Genomic DNA, 27,198 nt, shown 5'->3' on the forward strand with positions numbered 1-27,198 from the left:
CATTCACGAGATTTTTTAGAACTTAAACCAGATTCCGTCGAGTCATCTGTTGCGCAACTTTATTTTAAGCACAAAGCAAAAGTAGATTTTGAGCGCAAAAATGTTTGGACTCGTAATGTCAAGGGACCGCTTCGTAATTCCCAACGGCCAGCCGTTCGTTTGAAAACCGTTGCGTTAATTTTAACTTCATTTTTTGAAAAATGAAAGCTGAACTAATCAAAAAAAAAGAAAAAAAGTTTAATTTCTGAAAATATCAAATCCATTCCTAAAAATATTGTTAAAAGAATCACAGTTTTTTTAAATGCATAGTTCCATTACATAATTAACAGGCTTTAGTTTACATTTTTCTGAAAGTACAAAATTACAAAGTTTAAGTTTGTGTAGGTATGCTTTGTGTATGAAAACATGTAAATAAATCTATAATACAAAGTAGAACGATGTCTGTCTGTTTGTCTGTTTGTGGTTAGCGAAGGATCTCACTAACCGCTGAACCGATCGGGTTCTCCTTTACAGGGTAGCTTCTCATAGGTCCCGGGAAGGTTTATAACTATTTTCTTGGGGGGTGGGACACCCCCAACCCCCCCAAAAAAATAAAACCCCCCCCACTAAAAAATATTTTTTTTTCTTTTTAAAACTAAAATTTAAATAGTGGGGTCGACTACACCCCCCCTAAATTTTCCTTTAAATCTAAATTACGAAAAATTGGTTTGATCAAACCTCTTGGGGCAAAGCCCCTAGAGGCTAGGGGCGAAGCCGCTAGTAAATACATAAAGTAATGAGCAAGGCAGTAATGGTAGGAAATAAATACTTCTTTTAAGTCATAATTTTAATTACAGATAATTAAGCGGCCGCGTCCTGTCCGTTTGTCCGTCCAAGCGACTAGGATTCTCGCAGCAGAGTCAGTGTCTGTCTTGAATTTTCTTCCTAGTCGAGAACTCCGACCGCAAATGACTGTCATGGTAGAAGAGACCGTTTTAGATGATAGTCCAGTGCGTGTGCTGGAAGGTGTATACAGAGCCCAGCAAAATGGAATTGTACGCATACCTGTTGTGAACCTCCAGGAGCAGCCTTGTGTCGCAGCGGCTGGGTGCGTGTTTACCACCGAGATTTGTGAGGATAGCAGTATGGTAATCAACACCGATAGCTTAGTGTTGAGAGAGCCCCATGAGTATATACAGTCTATGTCCAAGACCAATGAGGGCGACCACGGCAAGCCTATGACGAAGGAGCAGATGGAGAACCCCACATTCAATGAAGGGTGGGAGGACCTGGAGATGGAGGACAACGAACTACTTAACGAGCACCCCGATGTCAAGAAGCAAGTCAAGGAGCTTATTTATGAATACAGAGACATATTCAGTCGAGAGGCCCCTGGGCACACAGACCTGGTAACCATGAAGTTGAGACTCAAGCCAGGAACAGAGCCCATTCGGCAGAGATATAGGGAATTGAACCCTAAGATGTTGAAGGACCTGGAGGCGCAGATGGCCGACTGGCTCAACCAAGGAGTGATTGAGCCAAGTTCATCACCATGGGCGAGCCCCCTCGTTCCTGTGCGCAAGAAAGACGGGAAGATCAGATGGGCAGTGGACTTCCGCAGGTTAAACAGCTGCTTAGAGCAGGACAGTTATCCGCTGCCGAGGATACAGACGTTATTGGACCGCGCAGGAGGGCACCGTGTGTATTCTACGTTAGATGCCACGGCTGCCTACTTCAACATCTCCATCGATCCAGCATCCAGGGAGCTGACGGAATTGCCACAGATGGTATCAACCGTTTATGAGAACTTAACCCTTACAGCTCGGGCCCCAATTCCCACCTTAATAGATCGGGGGGGGGGGGGCTCCAAGAGCCCCCCCACTCTATCTCGGCTCCTGTTACAGATAAAGACGTAAAATTTTTTTCTGGTGGTTTATGTATATTTTTAGAGAAAATTACTTTTTCTAGTCATAGCAGCCAGGCCGCTCCTTAGCCGCTTTTTAGCGGCCAGCCGCTAAATTTTAAAACAGCTGTAGAGCGGCCAATTTTGCAGCTAGGATGACCAAATTTTAGGACGAACTTTTATTTTTCATAACAAAAAAATTACTTTTTCTGATCATCGCCAAAAAACGGCAAATAACGGAAACCGCCGTTTTCGGCGGTTACGGCGGTAAAACGGCGGTTGGCGGCGCTGATTAATATTTTTATCTGTTTGATGTTGCTCAAGGATTTACCAAAAAAAATTATAGGACTCTAGCTGTAATAGAAGCCACGATATTCATGATATATGTCTGTAGTAAAAGCCGGACAAAAATCGGTCATAAAGTCGGTCAGGGAGCGGTCAAACGGTCATAACACATTTTTTCTCAGAAGGTCATTGATATCTAAGTATTCACCAAAAAAATTTTAGGTTTCTCCTTATACACAAAAGTCATAATGTAGAAATTAAGATTTTTTTTCTAATTTTGGTGCTACCCAACCGACTTTGACCGGACACCACGACCGACACAGACCAGATATCCTAATAAAATCAACTCTTGCCGACGAATAATTACTAAACTTAAAAAGTCATGAAGTTACAGCACTCCATCTTACCTACAAAAAAAATGAGATTGAAAAAACTAGAGGGGGGGGGGGCTCTTGGAGCCCCCCCCCCCCGATCTGTAAGGGTTAAAGAGAATTCACATACATTTGTATATACACACAACTTACTACCTGTCAATTTCCCTTCTAACCAACGAGTGTCTATTCTTTTCAAGTTTGGCTTCGAAACCGATTAATATCCGCTGGAGGAAAACCAGTGCTGTTCATTCAACATCCGCGGAAAGCAGTCTATAATACGATACGATAAATAACTAATATTTTCATCCGTTTGACTGTACAGCTATTCTCTTCATTGTTTGTCCGTTTAGGTGAATCCTCGTTAACCGCTGGGCCGATTTGGTTCTTTATTTCGGAGAATATTCTTACAGGCCATACCATTTGGACATTTGCTTGAAAGATGTGACATCCCCTTTCAGAAAATTACTTTTACATCTACCACCTTTAAAAAATAGCCGGTTTTTTATTTCCCGCTTTGGAACTTGGATGGTTTCATCCTTGTTATAGCAACATGCAGTAATTGTGTCAAATAATTGCAATTATCAACATTTTTCATCAAATTAAAAACACATTTGATTCAAATGACGAAAGTTTTACAAAACAATGAATGTTTTTAAAATCTTTAAACTTTTCTATAATTAGGGTCAGTCCGTCCAACAGATCTATAGTAAAGATGTATGAACAGATAACTACCTCCCTTCCTTTTCAATGACCTTATTCGTCTGCTACCAAATATTTCCAACTTTGCATGTTGATTCCTATAACAGTTAGGTACGATTTAGAAAGCGTAGCTACTCTGATATCGTTACCAAAAAGACCGTAGGACCATTTAAAACATGTAGCTTTTTAACCTTTTTAACAACAATTTTCTATATGATATAATTATCCTATTTATCTGATTTTTAGAGTACTAATTTCTATTACAACAAGGTACAATGTTGTAAGTGAAGATCGTACTCGGTCTTACCTACTATTGGAAGGGTAACGCAACCTTTCATCTAAAATTTCGCAGTTAAAAAAAGGCATCTTTATATCCTAGTGAATTGAAAAATCTTGAGAGCATAGCTTTTATCTTATAAAGAAAATATGTAAATCAAATAATATCTTTACCGTATGCCAAACTCTTTTCGTTAATTTTGTCATGTCCTATCGATTTCAAAATGATTCCTGTGTCCATTAGGTACAATTTAAATGATTTGTTACTCTGTTTATTTGTCTTATCTGATTATTTTGTTAAGCTTAAGAAGTTGTTTTATTTTTATAGTTCTAAAAGGTACAAAATATAAAATTAAAATATTGAAATTAACTAAAAGTAATTATACTAAAACAAATAAATTAACAAAAAGAATCTAACAAAGTAAAATAAATTTTACTGCTGATGACGAAAGTAGACAAATATTACAGGAGCCTAAAGGGATTAGACAATGGCCGATAAATCTATGTACATCATCATGTTGCACTGAATTCCCAATTCTGTAGATTACAATTATTGATTGAAGCGTTTTGGGCACTCTACTTAATAAACCAACCAATTAAAATTTATAAAAAGTCCCTAAAGTTGTTAAGCTAACGAATAAGGAAACATTTTTAAAAACTTTGGGGACTAGTGTTATAAACAGCCCATTGTACCCTTCCTTCCTGCAAATATTACTGTTACTGTAATTTTGCTAGAAATAGATTTAATTTTGTTAATTATGTGTGTCTTACACATAAACTGCATAATTTATATTGAAGCGTGCATAGATGATTGCCTGGAGTATTTAAGTCATTTGTTTGTTGAAAAAAGTGAAGTTTTGCTCTGGTAAAATTGAAATTTTAGTCTGACTGTCCTTTCATTAGCTTAAATCAACCTCTTGAGGAATTAGATTCTGTATAGGTCCTGTTTATAACGGGCTGTTTATAACACTTGTCTCCAAAGTTTTATAGTAACATTTTCTTATTCGTTGGCTTAACAACTTTGGGGAATTTAGTGAATTTTGATTGGAAGACTCATACAGTTAAGTGTTCAAAGAGTTCAACCACTAATTTTAATCATAGGGAATGTACATCAATTTATCACTACCGTAGATCTTTGGTAGGTCCTAGACAGGTATTAAGCTAGTTCAGAATTAATTTATCCCAACAGCACAAAGGCGAGGGGCGCAGCTTCTAATAATTTATATAAAAAAAATAGGATGACAATTCATGATAGCGAAGCTCCTTAATGGTAGGACAAACAAATATTAAAACTTGTAGAGTGTCTGAATTGAATAAACAGAATATAAATGTAAAATCTAAACAAAAAATTTTAAGTAAACTATCCACGAACGAGAGCAAGTGATTGTAAGCACCTTCCAGCATTGATCCATAGTATTTTTTGAGTGAATATACTAGGTTTAAGTTTAATATTTGGTTTATCGACTAAAAAGTAAGGTTTCAGCATGGTTTTATAAGAAAAAAACTTTGAAATGTAAAGCATCTTTTGATATTCAATATTCAAATGCTTTGTTGAATTCAAAGGAGAAAAGAAAATAACACGGCAAAAAAGCATCAAATGCTGTAAATTGCAAAAGAAAATTAATTAAACTGTTTAAAATATTACAATTGTTACCAACGATTTTTCTAAATATAAATTTTTAATCTAAATAATATTTATTTTGTGTCAAAGCTTTTAAACACAGTTTGAACTCATCCAAACATTTGATGACATTGCACCATAAAATGGTTAACATTTCAAAGTTTTTTTCATATAAAACCATGGCGAAACCTAACTTTTTAGTCGATAAATCAAATATTAAACATAAACCTAGTATATTCACAAAAAAAATACTATGGATCAATGCTGGAAGGTGCTTAGAATCACTTGCTCTCGTTCGTGGATAATTCCCTTTGTTGTAAGACTGCTTAAATAGGGTACTAGATGGACGTACATTTTTTGGGAATTGATTGTAGAGATGATTCGCTTACAATATTGTACCTTGTACATTGCATTGTTTCAATTTCATCAATTACGGACGCACGCACGCACGGATCGAACATAATTATAAAAATTTCGATTTTAATATGCAAAATCTACTATTGTTTTTTTGTTTGTTTATTAATAATAACAAAACTGTGTGTAAATTGTAATTATATACAAATTTTGACAACATGAGTTATAACACTGTATCACATGATCTTCCAATGAGGTGCAACACCTACAAAAAATTTTAAATCGACCAAAAAACAAGTGGACTACACCTTATACCCGTTGGGGACTTCTTATTAAAATATAAAGTTCTTATTTGTGAGTTATCCACTAGTAATTGGATTTTAACAAAAATTTAAAAAAATGAATGTCTAAAATTTAAAAGGGTTGAATGAAAGTTTAATTAGCCTTTTTCTATTGCAATATTTATGAATAGAAAAGAGAGCATTTTTTAACATGAACATAAAATATACATTTAATTAAAATTTAGTATCAAATTTTAATATATATAAATAAAAGTTAAATAAAGTTTTGAAGATATCACATGTAGAAACATTAGCTGAAATCACATCAAAATTTGAAGGCATACCTATCTCCATATAGATGAAACAGTCTACCTGGGATTATTTTAATTTATGATTCTTACATCTATAGGGTTTTGAAAAATGTTAAAAAACGAAATACGAACCTTTTCTTCTAGAAAGATAATGATGGGAAATGTAATTTAGCCAATTTTACTACTATATGGTAAAATGATTGTAATTTTTTTCCAAATTTCGTTTTCAACATTTTTCATTATCCTTAGGTGTAAAAAACCATTTCCATAACTGGTAGGTAAACCTTTCTTAGTAAATAGATATTCTAGAATTCTATGTGATTCCACTAATCCAAGATGGAAACATTTTAGCTCCTTTTTTTCTTTAAATTTCGGGCAATAAAACCTCCAGCATTTTTTTAAACAATAGATCTTCTAAGCAAAACTCTTTCAATAAAAATACATAAGAAATAATATGCATAAAATTCTACAATATATAACAGTTGGGGCAGTGAAACCAATTTTATTAAAGATTTTGCTTAAAAAACATTTGTAATGACCAATTTAATGTCAAAACGAATGCTTTCTTGAAGCAGACTTTTATCTTTAATTACATATTTCTATATTTATAAAGTTGGTTTCGCGACCTAAACTTAATAAATTATTCAGTAAGCATTAAATTTTTATTTCAAGTTTCTCTTACAAACCCTTAAAAAACACAGGAATTTAATTTCCAGTATGGCTTTGAAGCCTATTAATATCCTCTGGATTAGAACTGGTTCTAAGCCATACGGATAAATCACGTATCGTAACGTATTATATCCAGTTTGCTGTATATATAAAAATGGACAATCATAACATTAAATCCATTTTGTTACCCCGAGCCTTCGACATCTCGGGGCTAACAAAACTAGTTTAAATCTATTGTATATTTTTCATATCCGCGGAAAGCTGTTTATAATACGATGCGATAGATAACTATAAAATTCATTTTAAGAAAAGAATTGAGAAAAATTTGTAAGTTTTAAAATGCCATTCTTAAAGTTAAAGAGAATCTTCTAAAATTTTCAAAGAACAAGAACAAGAAAAGATTTTATTTATTTAAGGGGAAGGTGGGTACTGGTAGACCCCAAAGAAAAGAATTGTGTTGGTCTGTTTGTCGTAGATTAAGAACAAGAATGGATGATCAGCCCTGAACTCAGTCTCAAACAGCGGCCTGGCAGATCTAAAATAATAAAGATGATTATTCTAAAGCACAGATTTAAAGTTTATTATTCTTTAGTGCTGTGCCTAAAATCTCATTTTTGTACAAACGAAATTTTCTAATTTTCTATATTGATAAACCGTTTCTTGCTACTGCTTGGGGTTAAAACCTCTTCCGCTGGGGTCTAGCCTTTACTAAACCTACTATAATACTCATTGAAAAAAACTATTTTTTTTTCTCAAAACGTTCCTTTGTGACCTAGATAATATTTTTAAAATTATTTGAAATAAATGCAAAGGAATAATGATTGAACAGTTAAATATACCATTTCTGAGCAATTAAAAAGGAAGAAAAATGGAATTCCGTCAAAGAAATAAAAAGTTGGGATCTACTGCAGTTCACGGTATAATATTGCTGGTAAGCAATATTTCCAAAAATCTATGAATTTTAAAGCCTGCTAGCTGCCAAACGGCTGAACGTACAGATCATGCCCGCACACTGTTTTAAGCGGCATAAGAAGGCCTACAAATAATCTGAAATAGCCATAAATTAATAATGCATAATTATCTCGCAGTGCAAAGAAATGCGCGAAAAAGATCTATTTTACGCGTTTTTTCTTCAGTGAAGCTTTCCCTGTGCATAATTGGATCTTTGCTATTCCAGATTATTTGTAGGCCTTCTTATGCCGCTTAAAATGGTGTGCAGGTATGATCTGTACGTTCAGCCGTTTGGCAGCTAGTAGCCTTTAAAATTCATAGATTTTTGGAAATATTGCTTACCAGCAATATTTTACCGTGAACTGCAGTAGATCCAAAAGTTGTATTAATTTGCATGTGACCAACCTGAAGCTGAGAAGAGCGGTGGCTGCAGCTGCTTCACTACCCTCCTCATTAACCTACAATTAATGTTCTTGTAAATATGGATGCCTTTAAAATTCATAGATTTTTGGCAATATTCGTTACCAGCAATATTTTACCGTGAACTGCAGTAGATCCAAAATCAGAAATAAATTTTTTTTTTAATAATGATATAATAAATAATTTATAGTAAATAGTTGGTTTTACATGCAAAGAATAAAAACTTTACCTCAATGAAAGACTTATGGATGGCCTTTTTAAACTTGACCTCAGCAGTCTCGTCAGGGCCCAGGAATCCAGTGAAGTTACCATCCGCGCTGAACACAGATCCCATGCCCAACTTGTCCAACTCGTTGCTGAGCTCTAGGCTGCCGGATACGGAAAATTTGGGGATTTTCACGTCCAACTTTTCGCTCTTGTAGAATCCGGAGTTAATTTCAGCTAGGACACCCTGTAAAAAATACATATTTATAAGGGAACTGTCCCACAATGTTTATAAAACATTCAAATATATTTAGCCTAGATATTCTTTTTAGAAGCGAAGCTACTCTTCTATTCAAAAATGTCCGCCTGTGTGTCAGTCTTATAAGTAGGTAGGTAAATCGTAGCAATTCTGTTATTAAAGACTCTTTATGTCCATTTAAGATAAGCACATATATTTTCTTGTATTTTAATCTGTTCATCTATAAAATAATCACAATGTTCAATCTATCTATCTAAGCTTGCCTGCATGGTTTCAGGGGTCATTCTCTTGACAGTCTGTTGAAGTCCATCGTCTAACCAGGGTGGAAGGATGATCAACATTGACACGTGTTCACCCTCGTATGGTAGCTCCAAAACATGCGCCTAAAAGAATTAAGAATAACTTTACAGTATGGCTTCGAAACCGATTTATATCCGCTGGATAAGAACCGTTTATCAGCCATACTTGAAAATCATGTATAGCATCATATTACAGGGAACTTACAACGAATATAAAAATAGAAAATTAATACCAGTTTATATATCCTTGTCCTGCGGCCCCTCGGGGCGAACAAAACTGAATCTAATCTTATATTTATTTTATATTTATATTCGCGAAAAGCTATCTATAATATTGATTGATTGATTGATTGATTATCCATAGTCTCTTAGGGTTTGGACCTAAGTAGTCATGGAGTAGGCTGAGACACTTTTGTATAGCCACTAGAACTATCAAGCTCCACGTTCAAGCACATTATGACTTGACCCGCTATCTCATGAGAGCTACTCATTATTACCTCACCCTCGCCGAGTATGGCAGGTGTCCCAAATTAAGTCACCGTAATGAATGACGCTCTCCGCAGAGGAGTTTGGGATAAGGGTAGTACTGATATTATCTACTTGACTATTAAGTATCCAAACTTACTCAATAATCCCCTTCTTTCACAACCAGGGGAAGTTGCGTGAATGTATTCAATGGCTAATCATCTATAATACGATGCGATGAATATATAAATATTATAATTGGAAGCTCGGCACTAACAAATTTACGTGATTGTAGCATTCTTATGAGAAATATTTTTAACATTCTACGTCGCTTATATGCAAATAAGTAAAACAAGTCATCGCTGGTACATGCTTTCAAATTACACAATTGCTATTATTTATGTCAACTATGTGGTTTTAAATAATATTGACCATTTTAAGTAAACATTCTAGCGATATCATAATGATGTACTATTAGCTCTTATGGCACTCTATATTGTCTTATAACTTTTCTGTTGGAATGATTGAGTAAGTAAGATTTTTATAGTGCCTAGGGTTGGCAATCCGTACCCGGAATCTGGAATCCAACCAATTTTTGGGCCAATTTTGGAATCCGAATCCAGATCCGGAATCCGTTTTTCAATAGTGGATTACGGATTCTTAATTGGTAGGCTAAAATTAGCGTCTTGAGTTTTTTCTTTCAACTCCCTCTTTTTGACGCCCCAACCCCCCCACAAACATCCCCTCCCCAGCCCCCATCTCTTCCCACATAAAAAACGAAGTTGAGAAATCAGCTGGTAATGCAAAGCTCTCATTGTCCAGACAACGATCATGTAATGAGCTGTTGAATCCAAGAGCTCAGATTGGACAGCCAATGATCACGTGATGAGCTTGTAATTCACTCACCGTCAACTAAGCCCTCTTATTGGCTGTACAGTGGTCACATGAAATCAAAAATACTGCCAGAATCTGGAATCCGAATCCGGAATCCGCCAAAAATAAAAATCTGGAATCCACAAGGAATCCACCACTTTTTTTATGGATTCTTTTAAGAATCCGAATCCGGATCCGGCCCAAAAATTCGACGGATTGCCATCACTAATAGTGCCTTTACAAATGACCAACGATTGGCCAATACACAGAATAAATTACTAATGGCAGGTATACATTTAAATAGACCAATGGTAGGCCAGTATAAGGTCATTTATATTGGGTACTATAATTAGCTTCTGAGTAAGTAATATTTATAGAGATGCTATGAATCTAAAAGCATACCTGTAGCTCCTGACTGGCATAGTAGTTGAATGATCCTTGCTGGCTCATAAACTTCACAATACGAATTTCATCCCTAAAATAAACAAAAGTAACCTCTCTGTAGATCAATTTATTTTGTTTAAAAGTTTGAACACTACAGCCATTTTTTCTACGAAAATTAAAGCATTTAATGTAATTTTCTAATATAATATTCTAATATAATAATACTGTTGACTATTGTATTTCTAAGTGACTTGTATAACTTTATTATATTAAAATTCATTTCATAAAAATAAATTCTGAAAAGTAGAGAAAATATGAAGTAGAGAGTTTTGTATTATGCTTACGTTAGGACCACTGAATCGATTGTATTTAGTATTTTTGGAAGCTTCTTATAAGTCGCGAGATGAAAATAAAATGTGTTACTTTAAATTTTACGTTTTACGATGGTTTTCATTTTTTATCTGCCCCCCTCCCTCACCATTTGCATCCAAATTCCCTAGATGTGAAAGGTGCATCCGCTAGTCTAGACAATAGAGAATCTAATAACTTAACCCTTACAGCTCGGGCCCCAATTCCCACCTTAATAGATCGGGGGGGGGGGGGGGGGGGGCTCCAAGAGCCCCCCCCTCTATCTCGGCTCCTGTTACAGATAAAGACGTAAAATTTTTTTCTGGTGGTTCATGTGTATTTTTAGAGAAAATTACTTTTTCTAGTCATAGCAGCCAGGCCGCTCCTTAGCCGCTTTTTAGCGGCCAGCAGCTAAATTTTAAAACAGCTGTAGAGCGGCCAATTTTGCAGCTAGGATGACCATATTTTAGGACGAACTTTTATTTTTCATAACAAAAAAATTACTTTTTCTGATCATCGCCAAAAAACGGCAAATAACGGAAACCGCCATTTTCGGCGGTAAAACGGCGGTTGGCGGCGCCGATTAATATTTTTATCTGTTTGGTGTTGCTCAAGGATTTACCAAAAAAATTTATAGGACTCTAGCTGTAATAGAAGCCACGATATTCATGATATATGTCTGTAGTAAAAGCCAGATAAAAATCGGTCATAAAGTCGGTCAGGGAGCGGTCAAACGGTCATAACACATTTTTTCTCAGAAGGTCATTGATATCTAAGTATTCACCAAAAAAATTTTAGGTTTCTCCTTTTACACAAAAGTCATAATGTAGAAATTAAGATTTTTAAAGAATTTTTTTCTAATTTTGGTGCTACCCAACCGACTTTGACCGGACACCACGACCGACACAGACCAGATATCCTAATAAAATCAACTCTAGCCGACGTATAATTACTAAACTTAAAAAGTCATTAAGTCACAGCACTCCATCTTACCTACAAAAAAAAATGAGATTGAAAAAACTAGAGGAGGGGGCTCTTGGAGCCCCCCCCCCCCCCGATCTGTAAGGGTTAATGGTTTTAAAACTAACTGAATTGATATTAATCTTTTGAAGAACACACTTTTTCAGAATTGCAATACATAATAGTTATTTCTCGCATCGTTTTATAAACGGCTTTCCGCGGATATAGAAAGTACAATTATGAGATTAAAACTAGTTTTTTTAGCCCCGAGGTGCCGTAGGCACCGGCTCAAAAACTGGTTTTAATCTTATGATTGTACATTTCTATATTCGTAGAAAGCTGGATATAATACGATGCTAGACGTAGTTTTTTCGTATGGATGAGAACCGGTTCCTATCCACCGGATTCGAATGAATACGAGAAAAGAATTTATGAATATAAATATTAACTCATTGGCAGCCAAGCAACCGCTAACTTATTTTACGACCAACTACAGCCGGCATTTTAACCCAATAATCATGAACCTGTCTAATTAGGGATATTATGCTGTTTATTCTGCTGCAAATGGCAGCTGTATTTGGAAAACTGTAATGCCGCAGCAAATACTTAGCCGCCATTAACTTGACAAACGCCAGCAACTGCCACTTCATTATGTTCAACTATCTGCAGACGTGTCGCCATTTTTATATTTATATTAAATATATAGCATCTGGCGGTTGCAGAGCTTATTAAATTCCTGGGTAAGATGTAATAAATACATAAATACATTCCTGAGAGTAAGATGTAATAATTATAATAAAGTAACAGGATATACTTTCTACATATGTCTGCGTGTTGTGTACTAAGGGATCTCACTAACCACTGAACCGATATGGTTTTTCTTTACATGGTAGCTTCTCATAGAACCTGGTAAGGTTTATAATTTTTTGGGGGGAGAGTAAGACCACCCTCCAAAGAGAAATCGCCTCTTAAAAAAAGACCCCCAACACAAGAAAAAATAGAATTAACTTAATGAAATTAATTCTTTTTAAATCTAAAATAAAAAATATTGTTGAATCTCAAGTGCCCCTAAAGGCCTCTCGGGGCGTAGCCACTAGTAATTATATAAATACAACCATAAGCGTGCAGAAGTGAAGTGTATCCACCCACTTGGGTAAATTATCGAGATGGTAGCCTTGATTAAAGCCCTCTGTTTCACCCCAGCGATCTTAAGAAATAAGACAATTACCATAAATTGATGTACATCCCAAATGATAACACACGAAATTACCCCTTCAGTAGATTAAAATTAGTGTTAGTGGTTAAAACGTTTGGACCAACCGATAAAAATCCAATAAAATTCCCAGAAGTTGTCCAGACATTGAATAAGAATAATACGTTATTATAAAACTTTGGTGACTAGTGTAATACACATTCTATAGTCCCCTCCCTTCCTGTTTCACCCAACCGTAATACCAACCTATTCCTGAAAACAACCTAAGGGGGTTGCAATTTTTAAAAAGTTACACACAATATAAAAACAACTCTTTTTGTCTGTAATACTAATACATCCCCTCTGTTTTCGTTTAATGAGGTGTTATAATTTAAAGTTGCACTTAATGCACCCCATTCCCCCTTTCATAATTATGTGCACGCCACTAAAATACAATACAATGCATTGGAATAAAACCTAATAAAAATATTGATTATTAATATATATGTATATTGGTTGCTGTGGGGTTATTTACAAGAAGATATTTACAAATTTCTAAGGATCATAATTGGCAGGGAGGGGGGGGGGGGCTGTAAAGTAACAAACACGTTATCTTATTTGTTGTTTTAAAAACATTGGTCAAAAATTTAGATTGGTTAGTTTCACCAAAGATTTAAATAGACAGAAAGGGTAAATTTGTCTATTAATTTAGGGTACGAATCAATTTTCGTTCATTGTCTTATCCCTTAAGATCCCTTGCATAATTAGATAATAGTAGTTTAGAGCATAATTTCAGTAACCGGAGATTAAATGAGCCGACTATCTTAGTAGAACTCTCCATAGTGACGGCCAACTGTCATGCTATACAGCCGACAAATAGTAAGATAAATCGCAACACAGCCATAGACTTTAAAATTGCTAACTAAAATACATTCTGCTTTAACCACAAGTGTTAATGATTGTTTGTCCTGCAGTGTGATTTTGAAGTTCCCCTTTTATGGATGTTTTTAACCATATTTTTTACAGACATTTTAGGGAAGAATCTTCTTTCCAGTATGGCTTCGAAACTGAATAAGATCCAGTGGATAAGAACCAGTTCTCGACCTTACTGAATTATAATGAAAATAATGTATAGAGTCGTATTCTAGACAATTTTCCACGAATATTTAAATAAAATCATAAAATTAAAACCAGTTTTGTAAGCTAGGGTCTTCGGCCCCTCGAAAACAAAACTGATTTTAATCTTATAATTTTTAATTTTAATATCCATGGAAAGCTGTCTATAATACGATGTGATAAATTATTATAACAAACCTGGTGATATAAAAGTTTCCAGCCTTGGTGTCAGATTTCTTAAATTGGGACATCCAGTCACCCTGAACAAGAAAAACAATGGTTATTTTAATGGATATATTATTATTATTATTTGGATGTTACACCAGATTTTCATGTTCTCTTAATAAAGTGAAACTAGCAGAGGGCTAAAATAATGTACATTCAACCCCTTTACCCCATCACCCCAACCCTACTGGATGAACGAACTGACCAATTATCAGGGAGGGAGGGGTCATTGACCTACAAATCACACTGATACCCAAATCATTATAAACAAGATCCTTTACTTTATTCGTTAGGTTTAAATCTTGATTGGCTGGTTAAGTATTAATAATTTCCAACCAGTAATTTTGACTAATCAATTTTTGTTTATGATCATTGGTGATGTAAATCAAATTATTGTCCATTGTCTTATTCCCTGATATACCTGGCCTAAACGAGGTAAATAGACATTGAAAATAAAGATAAGTATTATTTTATCCTAAAGTAAGTGGTACAGAATGACGTCAATGATTCGTGTAACGCACCTACTCCTCAATTTATTTTTACGTTTCTGTAAATTAAAAATTAAAATAATTTTAAAATACCTAAAGAAATAAATTCTACCAAAAATATTAGGTCATACAAACTTCATTATTATTTTAAGATTAATTTATAAATCTCTAATTTTTAAATCTGGCTATTTTTTATAACAATGTAAATAATAATCCTTTATTTTAAAACTAGTTACCAACTAGTTAAAGTCTTATGAGATAAGACAATGAACGATAAATTGATACAATTTTGAATTATCTCTTTCATTTCTTAGGAAAAGTATTAGCCCAAAAGTTTGAACACAGTTTCTTTGTAGAACCTTTTAAATATTATACAAATCCTTAAAGTTTTAAGCTAATTAATTAGAGAACTAGTTTGTAAAACTTTAGGGACCAGTAGATTTTTCATTCCAATGTTTTTGGACAAAAGGATGCAAACCATAGCTGAAAATTATTTAAATCTATAGTCTTTGTATATTATTATCCTTGTTATAATGGCTGCTAACCTTGTCCCTGCATCAATATATAAATAACAATATATCAAAAAATAAGTTGTCTTTTCACCCCCGCATTTTATTTATCCGTTAAAATACACAATAACAAGTAGATACATGTTAAAATGCACAATAACAAGTAGATACATGTTAAAATACACAATAACAAGTAGATACATGTTAAAATGCACAATAACAAGTAGATATATGTTAAAATACACAATAACAAGTAGATACATGTTAAAATGCACAATAACAAGTAGATACATGTTAAAATACACAATAACAAGTAGATACATGTTAAAATGCACAATAACAAGTAGATATATGTTAAAATACACAATAACAAGTAGATACATGTTAAAATACACAATAACAAGTAGATACATGTTAAAATACACAATAACAAGTAGATACATGTTAAAATGCACAATAACAAGTAGATATATGTTAAAATACACAATAACAAGTAGATACATGTTAAAATACACAATAACAAGTAGATACATGTTAAAATACACAATAACAAGTAGATACATGTTAAAATACACAATAACAAGTAGATATATGTTAAAATACACAATAACAAGTATTTATATGTTAAAAATGAATATGTTGACAGGAGTAAATTTGTCGTCAATTTAGCTTGCTAACATGTACCTCATTAATTAGTCAGTTCGTTTATCAAGTAGGAGGGGAGGGGATGGGGAAAAGGGAGTGGATGAGGTTTATTTTTTTAGCCAGCTGCAATCATCAATTTATTACAGTACATGAAAAGTTGGTACAACATTCAAGTAATAATAAATCGATTATGTTAAATGAATACAGTTAAGTTTGTGCTGTTGTAATATTTTGCGGTTCTGATAATTTGATAATGTAACACATGTAAATAAGTGAGTGTACACCGTCAAATAAAAAAATGAGGGGATTGATATCTGTCTACATAAAAAAAAACAAGGACTAACAAATGTAAAGTGCAGCTCTTATTCATTGAGAAAAAAATCCCAAATTTAACTACAACTAAATCAATATTGGTTAGATCTATTTTATTTTTTTATCAACTTAGGTGTAACTAACAAAGTGGAGTCAAACCACCAAAACCCCTTTCAACTTGTTTTAACTTGTAACCTTGTGGGGACTCTATTATAGCACTTACTACTAATTTAACTCATCTTAATATAATTAAAGTGTTTTTGAAAGGTTTGTCTGTGTTTATTTAGTGGTTAATATAAAATTGTAAATTTGGTATAAAAGTAAACCAACATTCAGAAGTTTACCATTAAACTAAGTTTTTGCATTATTCCAGTATGATAACTAACTATGGTGGGGGGGGGGGGGGGTGTCAAGCACACTAACAAGAAAAATCCCCTTCATCTTCAACAAAATATATATGTGGAATAGTCTCTCCGCGGAGATTAAAATAAAATTAAAGATTAAAGGATTAAAACCAATATTGTTAGTCCCGAGGGACCAAGGCCCGCGTTAACAAAACTGGTATTAATTTTATGATTTTGATATTCGTGAAAAATGGTCTGTAATACGATGTAAGACTTTCAGTATGGCTGAGAGCAGGTTTTAATCCAGAGGATATTATCGGTTTCGAATCTCTATAGCTAAAGACGAAGCCACTAGAAACAGAACTTACATTAGAACAGACAGAATAAAGGATAGAGGAGCTAAAGTTAATGGTGAAGCTATATGTAATATTTTTTATAATATATTTGTCACACATCTCTCTGACGTGAGTACAAAAATGATGAATGTCAGAGATCCGTTTTTATTTGGATTCTTACAATTAAAAATCTGAGTTTTGTAAGCATTAATTTTAAATTAAAGAAAGTACTTAATAGTTCTTTCTTTTTAAAAAAAATAGGTGATCCTTATCTTACAAAGTCAACAAAATAGAAAACAGGACCAGTCTAAAGTTTTCTGGAAATCTGGAGGATCTTGACTGACAAGATATACCTTAAACCTTTATTTTTTAGCTTTGTCTACTTTATTGTAACAGGTTTTCTGTTATCATGTAGCAACCAAGGTGACGATAATAAAATAATATCATATGTGTCTAATGATCAGAATTATTAAATTATCAGAAAACGTCATTTTATAGTATTTATATTCATAAAAATATGAGATAAGATAAGAGGGGGGGGGGGGGACACAGCCCCACCCTCTGAAGGATCAGGATTAATATTATTACCTTGAAGTAAGCAGCATTAACAATAGAGGCCTTGGTGCTGGTATCAATATATCCACTTGGAATCAAATCTTTAATTCGTCCACTTAACAATGTTTTTACTTATTATATAAATAGGTATTCCACCAAACCTAAACATGGTATATGTATTTTTAATGATTCGGTATGCTTTAGATGTACTGAATTTTAGTTTCCGAAAGTATACAATGTATAATGTATAAATCGTTTATACATTATATCGCTTTTTTTTCTTTGACCGGAGTAGCTGAAAATAGCGTTTGCAATAATTGGGTTATCTGCTGTTCAACTTTGGAAATTGGGGAAGAAATAGGCATTCCATTTTTAGCACATCATACTTTATACATAGTAGAAAGCAGGGCTCGGCAACCACGCGTCCTATAAGCTTCAAGGAAATCAACCTTTTACATTTTTCAAAATCAGCTGGAAGTCTAAACCAGACCGAAGACCCTGGTAGAAAGATATAACTAAACTTCTAAATAAATTAAACAGTTTAGGTTCTTGAATTCAAACAAAATGTTTTAACATACTGGTAGGACCCACTTTCTGTAAACAAATAACAAGGATGTCAACATCCATAAGTAGCGAGGAACTAAAAATTCAAGAAGGACAAATAGGCAAATGAATTATAGAAATCACGGAACGTATCTGAAATATTGATAAAAAAAAATATTTTCAATGTCTTTTATGCATGACCGATAGACTGACGGACAAAGTAAACTATACACTTGATGCTCATTGATACAGAGAATCTTCACCAAAAATTTCAGTCAATATCTTCAATAGCTAACGAGAAAATAGAAGTTCCCTGGTAGTGTTACGGACGGACAGACAAAGTGAATTATAGAGTAGATTCGCTAATAAAAAGTACTAGTACCAAATGCTTGAAATGGAATTACCATAAAGGCTAAGGGCGCGGCTACTATTAATAATTAAAACATTCCTGGTGATGGATTCCACCCATTTGTTCATGGACAATCTTGTCTTTTCAGGCTCCTCTTTAAAGTCTACACTAGTCATCTAAAAAATAAATATGGTTAATTATCGCATCGTATTATAGACAACTTTCAACGGATAGTATAACTAGAAATTATAAGATTAATTCCAGTTTAAGAAAACTGGTAATAATATTATGAGTTTTACTTTCTTATTCGTAGAAAATTGTCTGATAAATGATTTTTCAGTAGGGCTGAGAACCGGTTCTAATCCAGCGGATATTATTCGATTTCGAAGCCTTACAGGAATAGTTATTTATCGAAGCTTGGGATGTAGTGACATGTTGTAAAATTTCAATTGATTTCGCAAATTGATGAACCGACTGTATCACGATTTTGCAGGTAGATTAATTATGGTTCAGGGAAGACTTTCTATTTATTTCTTACACATAAAAATAACACCAATTTAATTTCTTTCTCCATGCAAAATTGAATGTAGAATGCAAGAACCACCTAAAATATGACAAAAAGCATTCCATTATCTTTTTAGGTAGTACTCTGTAGGTATCAAAACATGAATGATTTTACTTTATGACATGTTTTAATGAAAACTGAAATAAAATCGTCATATCATGGAATTTTAATATTGAAAGTAACGATTCATTTTCTTCCCGGATTTTCTAAATACAATTTGTTAATGCAAAGCTTTTATACAATCAGAGCTTGTACACCCGTCCGTCAGTACCTCACAGTTAGCTCTTTTCGTTAATTAAGGCATGCTAGAATTTTCCTATTTTTAAAATGTTGATTTTTAAATTTCTTGTTAACCATTTTTGTATAATATAAATATCCTATTTATCTAAGTTTTTGGAACAGAGATTCGCTTTTATGGATGTTGTTATCCTTGTTAAAACCATTTTTACCAATTCTAACAAAGACATTCATGTTCTTGAGTAACGCAGCCAGTAATGCATTTGTTTTTACTACTATACCTGTGTATTCAAAGCGAACTTCAAGCAATCATTCAACTGGATAGTTTGGTCAAAATATAATCTGCTCGCGTCCTTGAATTCATAACCAAGTCCTGAAAATTATAAAATTTGTGTTAAATTTTGTGTAGATTTTCAAAATTAAATCGGCGATTTAGTTGGGGAAAAAATCAGATTAGTTTGCTAATTTTGAGATTCAAATTTTGGATTGAATAAAATTTTGCCGCTTTCGAAATTGACGTCATTAAACGAATTTTTATCTTTGTTTCATTTGTATTTCAATTATTTTAAATTTTAGCCATTTTATGACTCTTACAAGGATATATGATCAGGATTATTAGTATTATTGCCTTATTATATTAATTTTTTTTTTAAATAGCTTCTGAACCTAATACAGAGCTCCTAGACGCGTCCGTTCGTAAGTATTATTATAGGATTTCGTTAATTAATGAGCTATGTGGTAAAAAATAATAAAGCAAGCTACGCATTGGTTATTTAGGTTTCAGGCTATTTTAAAGATTTAACTTTCCTATCCCAGATTTCATTTGAAATAGGTATATTATATTATTTCTTTAGATCCCAAGCAATAGCGTGCATACAGAGGCGTGCACAGGGATGAGTGCGAAAGCCAGGAAGATGTGAGTTTAAGGCAGGGAGTAATAAGGCAAAAGTTTTTATTTTTAGTGACAGAGGTCCATACACCCATTCTAACAATGAAAATACTCAATAGTCAAACATTCTTACTTTAAAGGGTAAATTGACGCGTGAAGCGCACTAATTTTTTTCACACTTTAATTTAAGGAAGTGTGACTTTTTTACCACCCTTGGCTATATCCTAGAGACATATCCCTATTTTCTTTACCTAAATGAAACTAAAAAGGAAATGAAAAGATATTTACGTCAGTTCAAATTTGGACTAAGTTTATAAACAAAACTTAATTGAATTGGTCCTATTTAGAAGTTTAAAATTTCAATAAAAACACGAAAATTTTAGAAGCAAAGTTTATCTACATCTACATTGTCTGACTTTCTCTTATGTTGAACAACTAGGGGGATGATTTATATTTGGAGGGTGAAGATACCATCTCAAAAATAGTAAATCCTTCCCTTAACCTATAAGAAACGCCACCTTTAAGGAGAACCATATTGGTCCTATGATTAGATCTTGGTAAGAAAATAAAGAAGCGGGTTTCGTTGTATTTCCACAGTAGCTCTTGATACGTAATTTTAGGTAAGGTTAGGTAAACAAAAAAGAAACAGTATTCCCATATTCTTTTTTAATAAGGAAGGGTGGGGGTATCAGTCTTTTTTTTATGAAGTTCTCAGACCTACAGGTCAAGCTAAAGAGTAGCCGCACTATTTATACCTGGGGTTTTTTCTCTAACAGCCTGGTAGGCCAGATCCATCATGAATGCCTTCAATATTTCAGGTTTGGTCAAACTCTGGAGTCCCAGGCCAACCTGCAGCTCCTCCTGGTGGTTACACACCGTCAACAAAATCCAGGTTTCTTATGATTCTAAATCAGGATCATTTACAATCCGAGGAACCTTTTTATTGGAAAAAGGTACAACTCGCTCATTAACTTTAGCTCACATAAACATTTTTAAAACTTAAAAAACAACAACAATGTTTTGTTTTAACTTATTATCATTACATTTACTAACTATTTCCCAAAATTGTCTATTAATATATATATCCTTCATATATATATAAGTTTATTAGGTTGTTATGAAAAGTATAACTCAATAACAACTTATTAATAAAGCTTATTTCATGCGAAATACTTAATTTACTGAACTATATATCATGTCATGTCATATTATGCTTTTTTTTAAAGCGAAGCTTTTCTATAATTAGGGTAGGTCCGTCCTTCCGTCACAAACGGATAGCTTTTTTCGTTAATTCAATTTGTTAGCATTGTCCTATTGATTTTAAACTTTGCATGGTGATTCATTTAGTAGTTAGGTACGATTTAGAAAGCATAGCAACTCTATAAAGAATGTCCGTTCGTCCATTTTAAACATGTTGATTTTTTTACTTTTTTAACAACAAATTTTTGTGTGATCCAATCATCCGATTGATCTGTTTTTTGGTATGTTGATTTCTGGGACAACAAACTATAATGTTATAAGCAAAGCAACTCTAGAATCAAGTCCTAAAAATGTAAGTATGTCCATAAACATTATCCTGTATCAAGCAGTTATTCAACAAATTTACTTACAATTTTGCTCCGATTCTTATACATTTATATTCTGATTATTTAGTTCTGACACTCTATAAGTGTTAATGTCCGTTTGTCCTACCGTTTCAGTGCTTCGCTTTTATGGATGTTGTCATTCTTGTTTTAATATATTTAAGAGGTTATCGTTAGCCTATCACTGAAAGCTTAAACTTTAAATTTAGAGAGAGCTGGAGCCGCCCTGTTGAAAAAAATTTTGACAACCCCCTAGCGATTTTTGACACCCACTCAGTCTCAATACAAATCGAGGGGGCTGTAATCTTTACGAGGGTATAATATAGAAAACTTTTTTTGGGGGGGGGGGATGGGAGGTGAATTTGACACCTCCTTTGGCTATTTTAGAGGGGTGTGTCAAGGGGAGTATAGACCCTTGTCAAGGAGGAGGGTGGAGAGTCTTTCTATGGACGTTGACACCCTTGCTAATATTATGAATAACAAAACTAGTCACTCAGTAACCAGATTTAATTGATAAATCATTTAAGAGTTATCATTAATTAGCTATATATAATTTTTACAATAACAAATATTTTCTCAAGTAAATATCAAACAGAACCTAGACTGACCGTAAATTTTACTTTTGAAATAAAATTAAAAGATAACTTTAGGCTAGGTTACGTTAGGGTACAGACAAAAAAGCATTGTTATAAAGTAGCTACGCTGCTGAAAAAGTATTAACAAGTTAATCAATAAATTTTATGAATCTTCATATCCAAAAGTTACATAATATTTCTCTATTGAAAATAATAATCTATATTTACTTAACTCAACGTCAATTTAATTTTTTCTCTTAATTGATAAAAATATTATGGTTTTAGTCAAATTGTACATTTTAAACATAATTCTACTTTTATTTATAAAAACTTATATTAATTCAAAAAGTAATTGTAAATTTAGACAACTTCAAAAATTTTAAGTAGCAAAGCTTCTTTTAAATTAAGTTTCATTTGTTAAATACATCAGTATAGGCTTCAAAGTATAAAATGGAAACTACAAAATTGCCTAAAAAGCCTTCCTTAAAATTACAACTTTTAAGTCACTTTTAAAGATTTATTGAAGGGACAGTCAATCTAGGACGTCCAAAGAGGCAAGGAGGAGGTAAATTTGATGAGGTTTGAAACCCTTCAAAACTAAATTTTTCGGCCCTCCACCCCTTATAGGTGAAAAACTCCAAATATTCAGATTGTTACACCCCCCCCCCCCTTCTTCTAATTAAAAAGCTTAGATATAGCATCCCTGGAGCCAATCAGTCTTTATATTATGATATTTTCTATTGATTTTGTTGGTTTCCTTGGTTTTTCCATTAGCGCCAATATAAGCCAGCATCAGAGTCTTGTAAATAGAACTGGGAGACAAAAATATGTTCTCAGTTATTTTCTCGTTCTCAAACTTCTTGAAGATTCCCTAAAAAAGAATATTATTAGTGGTAAAGATTTTTTGCGCAAAGCATGTTCTAAAAAGCTCAAGTTCCCTTCTCACTATATGATCATTGATATTTTGTAATTACTTCTTATTTCAAATGGGGTCTTGTTTTTCTGATAATTAAAGCCCTGGAATCTTTTGTTTTTAAAGCTAACTATGAAAGAACGAGTTATAAAAACTTAAGGTATTTGTATAATTTTCATTTCAATGTCCTTTCCCCCATGAAAATAAGTACAGCCTGTATTGAACTTTCGATGAAAGGTTTTCGTTTATTTACAAAAATACAAAACAATTAATTTTATTATTAATAAAAAAGATTCAAATACTTTTAACCACTTCCTTAACTTAACATATGACAAAGCAATTTTGTTAACACGCAAAGTTTATTCTATAAACCTTATATCTTCACACTTAATCGTTCGGTCAATGTAATATGAATATAAAATATGTTATTATTTTATGAAAATGAAGTAAAATTGGTGAAAATTTTAGATTACAAAAATTGTAAGAGTTATTTTTATACATATGATCCAAACACATTATACAACTATTTTTCAATCAGATGAATATTTGAGTTGTATCTAGATTTTTACAAAAATTAAAACCCAAAAAAGTACTTCTCTCCAATCAATTATATTTGTGACGTAATCAAATCAATTGCAATGAAAATAATTTTTTTAATACTGTGAATACAAATACATGTAAAATATTTAATTATTCTGTCATCGTTATATTTATATTCTAAATAATTTTCGCGTATTCATTTGAATCCGGGGGATAAGAAACGGTTCTCATCCATTCAAAAAAACTATGTCTAGCATCTTATTATATTCAGTTTTCTACGAATATAAAAATGTACAATCATAAGAATAAAACCATTTTTTAGCCAGTGCTTTTATTGTACATTTTAACAAAGCCCAAACTGTGTTAAAATTGTGTCAAAAATGATCCATGTGACGTAATAAAAATGAGCGATTATCAATCTCTTTTTTAGGAGTTTTCTTTCCCACTTTTCCTCTCATCTCCCTCATTTTATTACGTCACAGGGATCATTTTTGACACAATTTTAACACAATTTGGGCTTTGTCTACATTTTATAACAACGGAAAGCTGTTTATAATACGATGCGGGAAATAACTATTCTTTATCTGGAAAATTTGCTGGACTATTGATTCTTTAAGATTTAGATTTTTAAATCTAGCAAATTTTAATATTTTGAAACGCAATTTTCCCTGCGAGCTACAGATTTCATGCGCGGCTGCCGAGTTATCTATCCACTTTCCACAAGAGGCATAGCCCCAATGAAAGCCGACAATCTGAGTAAAATAGACCTAACGTAACCATATAAAACATTAAATATCCAATAAGATATATAAGTTTTCCGGAATTTTAATGTTAGGGGGAGATTTGAAATCTGCATCAAATTTTAAGGATTTTTTTTATAAAATTCGTTTTTTGTATAATTCTTTATCTAAATACGGAAATGCATTTTAAGTTAATTAATTTTGACCAATAGGATAGGTCGATTTTAAACTACCTGCGCTCTAATTGGTTGAATGATGTACGCCATCCAATCAGAGCGCAGAATTTTTAAATCCACCAATCACAGATGCCAAAATTAATTAACTTAAATTGCATTTCCGCTTTTAGATAAAGAATTATAGAAAAAACGAATTTTACAAAAAAATCCTCAAAATTTGATGCAGATTTCGAATCTCCCCCTAACTTTAAAATTCCGGAAAACTTATATATCTTAATATCCAAACCTATCCTTTCTTATGTCCATAATGGTAAATAATGATTGTAGATGCCATCTCCAAATTAATATTAGGTAGTGGAATATTAGTATCAAAATAATAAAAACGTACCTTGATTAAATTGACAGAGAAATCTCTTTCAGCCATATGGATAACAGACTGACTTATCCCAGAGTTGGAATCTGCAATAAATTGTAGGGTGTCCTAGCATTGTGTAGTCATTGATATAATGAATATTAAAATACGGTATTTTTTTTTATCTATTATCAGAATGTTAGATATTGATATTTAGGCTTCATAACAGGTGTTAAAAGGAAGATCAGGTAAATTTTTCAATTTTGAAGTGTTTTATTTAGTTTATAGATGAAATTGCCTTCAATCCCCCCTCTTATTACAGTGGAAAAGCAGAGATTTGGCTTGATAGGCACTTTGAAGGAGAGCATCAAAAAACATACCTATAGTAAAACCGACAATTTGAATAGAAATATAATAAGTAGATATTTATAGCAAGGAAAATTTTGTTGTCAGTTTAGATTGCTAATATAGTGATGTAATATAGTAATTTATTGGTCCGTAGGTTCCTCAATTAGGAGGAGAGGAGATGGAACAAAAGGTAATTGACGGCTGAATGACTTTCCTGATCCGCATGATCCCCAGTGAAACAGCTGTGGTCATCAGGTACAATGTCAGGGACAACAGCAATCACGTCTCCTTGGATAGGAAGCTCTAAATGATAATTCAATATTAAAAAGATATATATGTTTTATACAGCCACTTAAAAATTTCATTCCATAATTAAAAAGCCTCTTGAATCTGAAGCATAGCCCCTAGATTTTTTCTATAGAAAAAAGGGCTTTATCCTCTTAGGATTTTTTTTGCAATTTTTAGGTTAGGTTATATAGCTAGGGGGCCGATTGCCCGCAGTTAGGCAGGATAAGGGGCCGAGCGTTGCGGCTAGGCAGGCCAGGGTGCCGATTGATGTGGACATGGTGATTATTTTGTAGACGGAATGGGAGAGGTATACAAATTTTAAAATTTAGAAATAGAAGATGATACCAAAAAAGATCTGAATCGGCATAGCACAGTTCTGTGCCGGATTATGGGCAACCTCCTTCTCTTACCTTCAATTATACTTTCTTCAGTTAAATCCTCAACTAAAGAAATTTCGTCGCTGGGAGTAGTTGTATCTAATAATAATTCTTCAGAAGATGTATCCTTAAAGAAAAAAATATAAATCAACAATAGCCTGTTGCACAAACAAACATAAATCCAACCATTTCGTTTTAAAAAATATAATTTTTTTTAGCAATGTAGTTGGTTTTTTCTTAACAGTGCATCTTCTTTTTATGTGCTACTGCTTAAAATTGCAATGTTGGATAATTTATTTGATGGCAATGCTTATGATTAACCTTAGGAGGGTCGTGGTAACGTCCCACAAAAATAGTTATAAACCTTCTCAGGATCTATGAGAAGCTACCCTGTGAAGGAGAATCATATCGAATAAGCGGTTAGCGAGATCCTTTGGTACTGACAGATATATTAACATACAGGCATCCTGTTACTTTATCATAAGAATTACCCTAGCAATGGGCCAAACTGCCCTTGTTTATATACCTGTAAAATTGTGGTGGGGACCGATATGGCCGAAGCCACCATAAATAATAACAATAAATATTTCCGCATTTTTATCTGAAAATTAAGAGTTTTGTTTATAATATGTATTGGCGGTTTACTTAAGATAATAAATTTATAGAATAGATGCATATTACCTGGATCCCCCTGTCAAGGACCTCTTTCGTCTGCTAGCAAATTGCTTTCTGCTCTTGGCTGTGTTAATATTCCCGACACTATTCGTTGATATTCAAAGACCCAATTGGACGTCGGCATTGGGTCTTTGGGACGGCATTGGGTCTTTTGTAGATAGGTATACATTTTTTAGAAAATTCAAATGTACATAATATGTATTGATAGATCTTATCCTGAATGGCTTTTAATTTAATAGATATTATCAGATTTTTAAAACTTGGTGTAGATTGAGTTATTAATTGTTAGTTTTTTAGCTTAATATCAGCTGTTACCAAAATTCTGCCAAAACTAAATTAATTCGAAAAATACTTCAAAGGTTCCGTGAATCGATTAAATATGGCAGGCGCAGTCTTATATCTTCTAAATCAG

At 33.2% G+C, this 27,198-nt stretch overlaps 1 protein-coding gene across 2 annotated transcripts; it reads right to left on the minus strand.

The window, feature by feature from the left end:
• Positions 1–5,637: 5,637 nt before the first annotated feature.
• LOC145319484 (serpin B3-like) lies at positions 5,638–26,794 on the minus strand. 2 transcript variants are annotated; one of them, XM_080161631.1, is made up of 15 exons: positions 26,638–26,794; positions 26,145–26,238; positions 25,659–25,749; positions 25,135–25,225; positions 23,133–23,248; positions 20,975–21,078; positions 19,612–19,703; positions 18,631–18,704; positions 17,670–17,754; positions 14,422–14,483; positions 10,626–10,698; positions 8,850–8,969; positions 8,353–8,574; positions 8,109–8,161; positions 5,638–7,287 (listed from the first exon to the last, which is right to left on the minus strand). In XM_080161631.1, the coding sequence occupies exons 1-15, from the start codon at positions 26,785–26,787 to the stop codon at positions 7,164–7,166; spliced, it is 1,551 nt and encodes a 516-aa protein (XP_080017757.1). In that variant the 5' UTR covers positions 26,788–26,794; the 3' UTR covers positions 5,638–7,163. The 2 variants fall into 2 exon arrangements, with proteins under 2 accessions (XP_080017757.1, XP_080017755.1); XM_080161629.1 differs by having other exon boundaries at positions 17,670–17,751; positions 18,628–18,704.
• Between the last annotated feature and the right edge of the window lie 404 nt (positions 26,795–27,198).

Source organism: Acartia tonsa, chromosome 5 (assembly GCF_053477335.1).
Source record: "Acartia tonsa isolate MP-2025a chromosome 5, ASM5347733v1, whole genome shotgun sequence".
Classification (NCBI taxonomy): Eukaryota; Metazoa; Arthropoda; class Copepoda; order Calanoida; family Acartiidae; genus Acartia; species Acartia tonsa.

Bases quoted from the DNA above. Each gene is read 5' to 3' on its own strand.
- LOC145319484 (XM_080161631.1), bottom strand. From the start codon at position 26,787: ATGCATCTATTCTATAAATTTATTATCTTAAGTAAACCGCCAATACAT. The intron at 10,699-14,421 runs GTTTGTTATAAT...TGTTTATTTTAG, and splicing joins GGAAACTTTTATATCACCAG to GGATGAAATTCGTATTGTGA. The intron at 8,162-8,352 runs GTAAAGTTTTTA...CATTAATTGTAG, and splicing joins TCCATAAGTCTTTCATTGAG to GTTAATGAGGAGGGTAGTGA.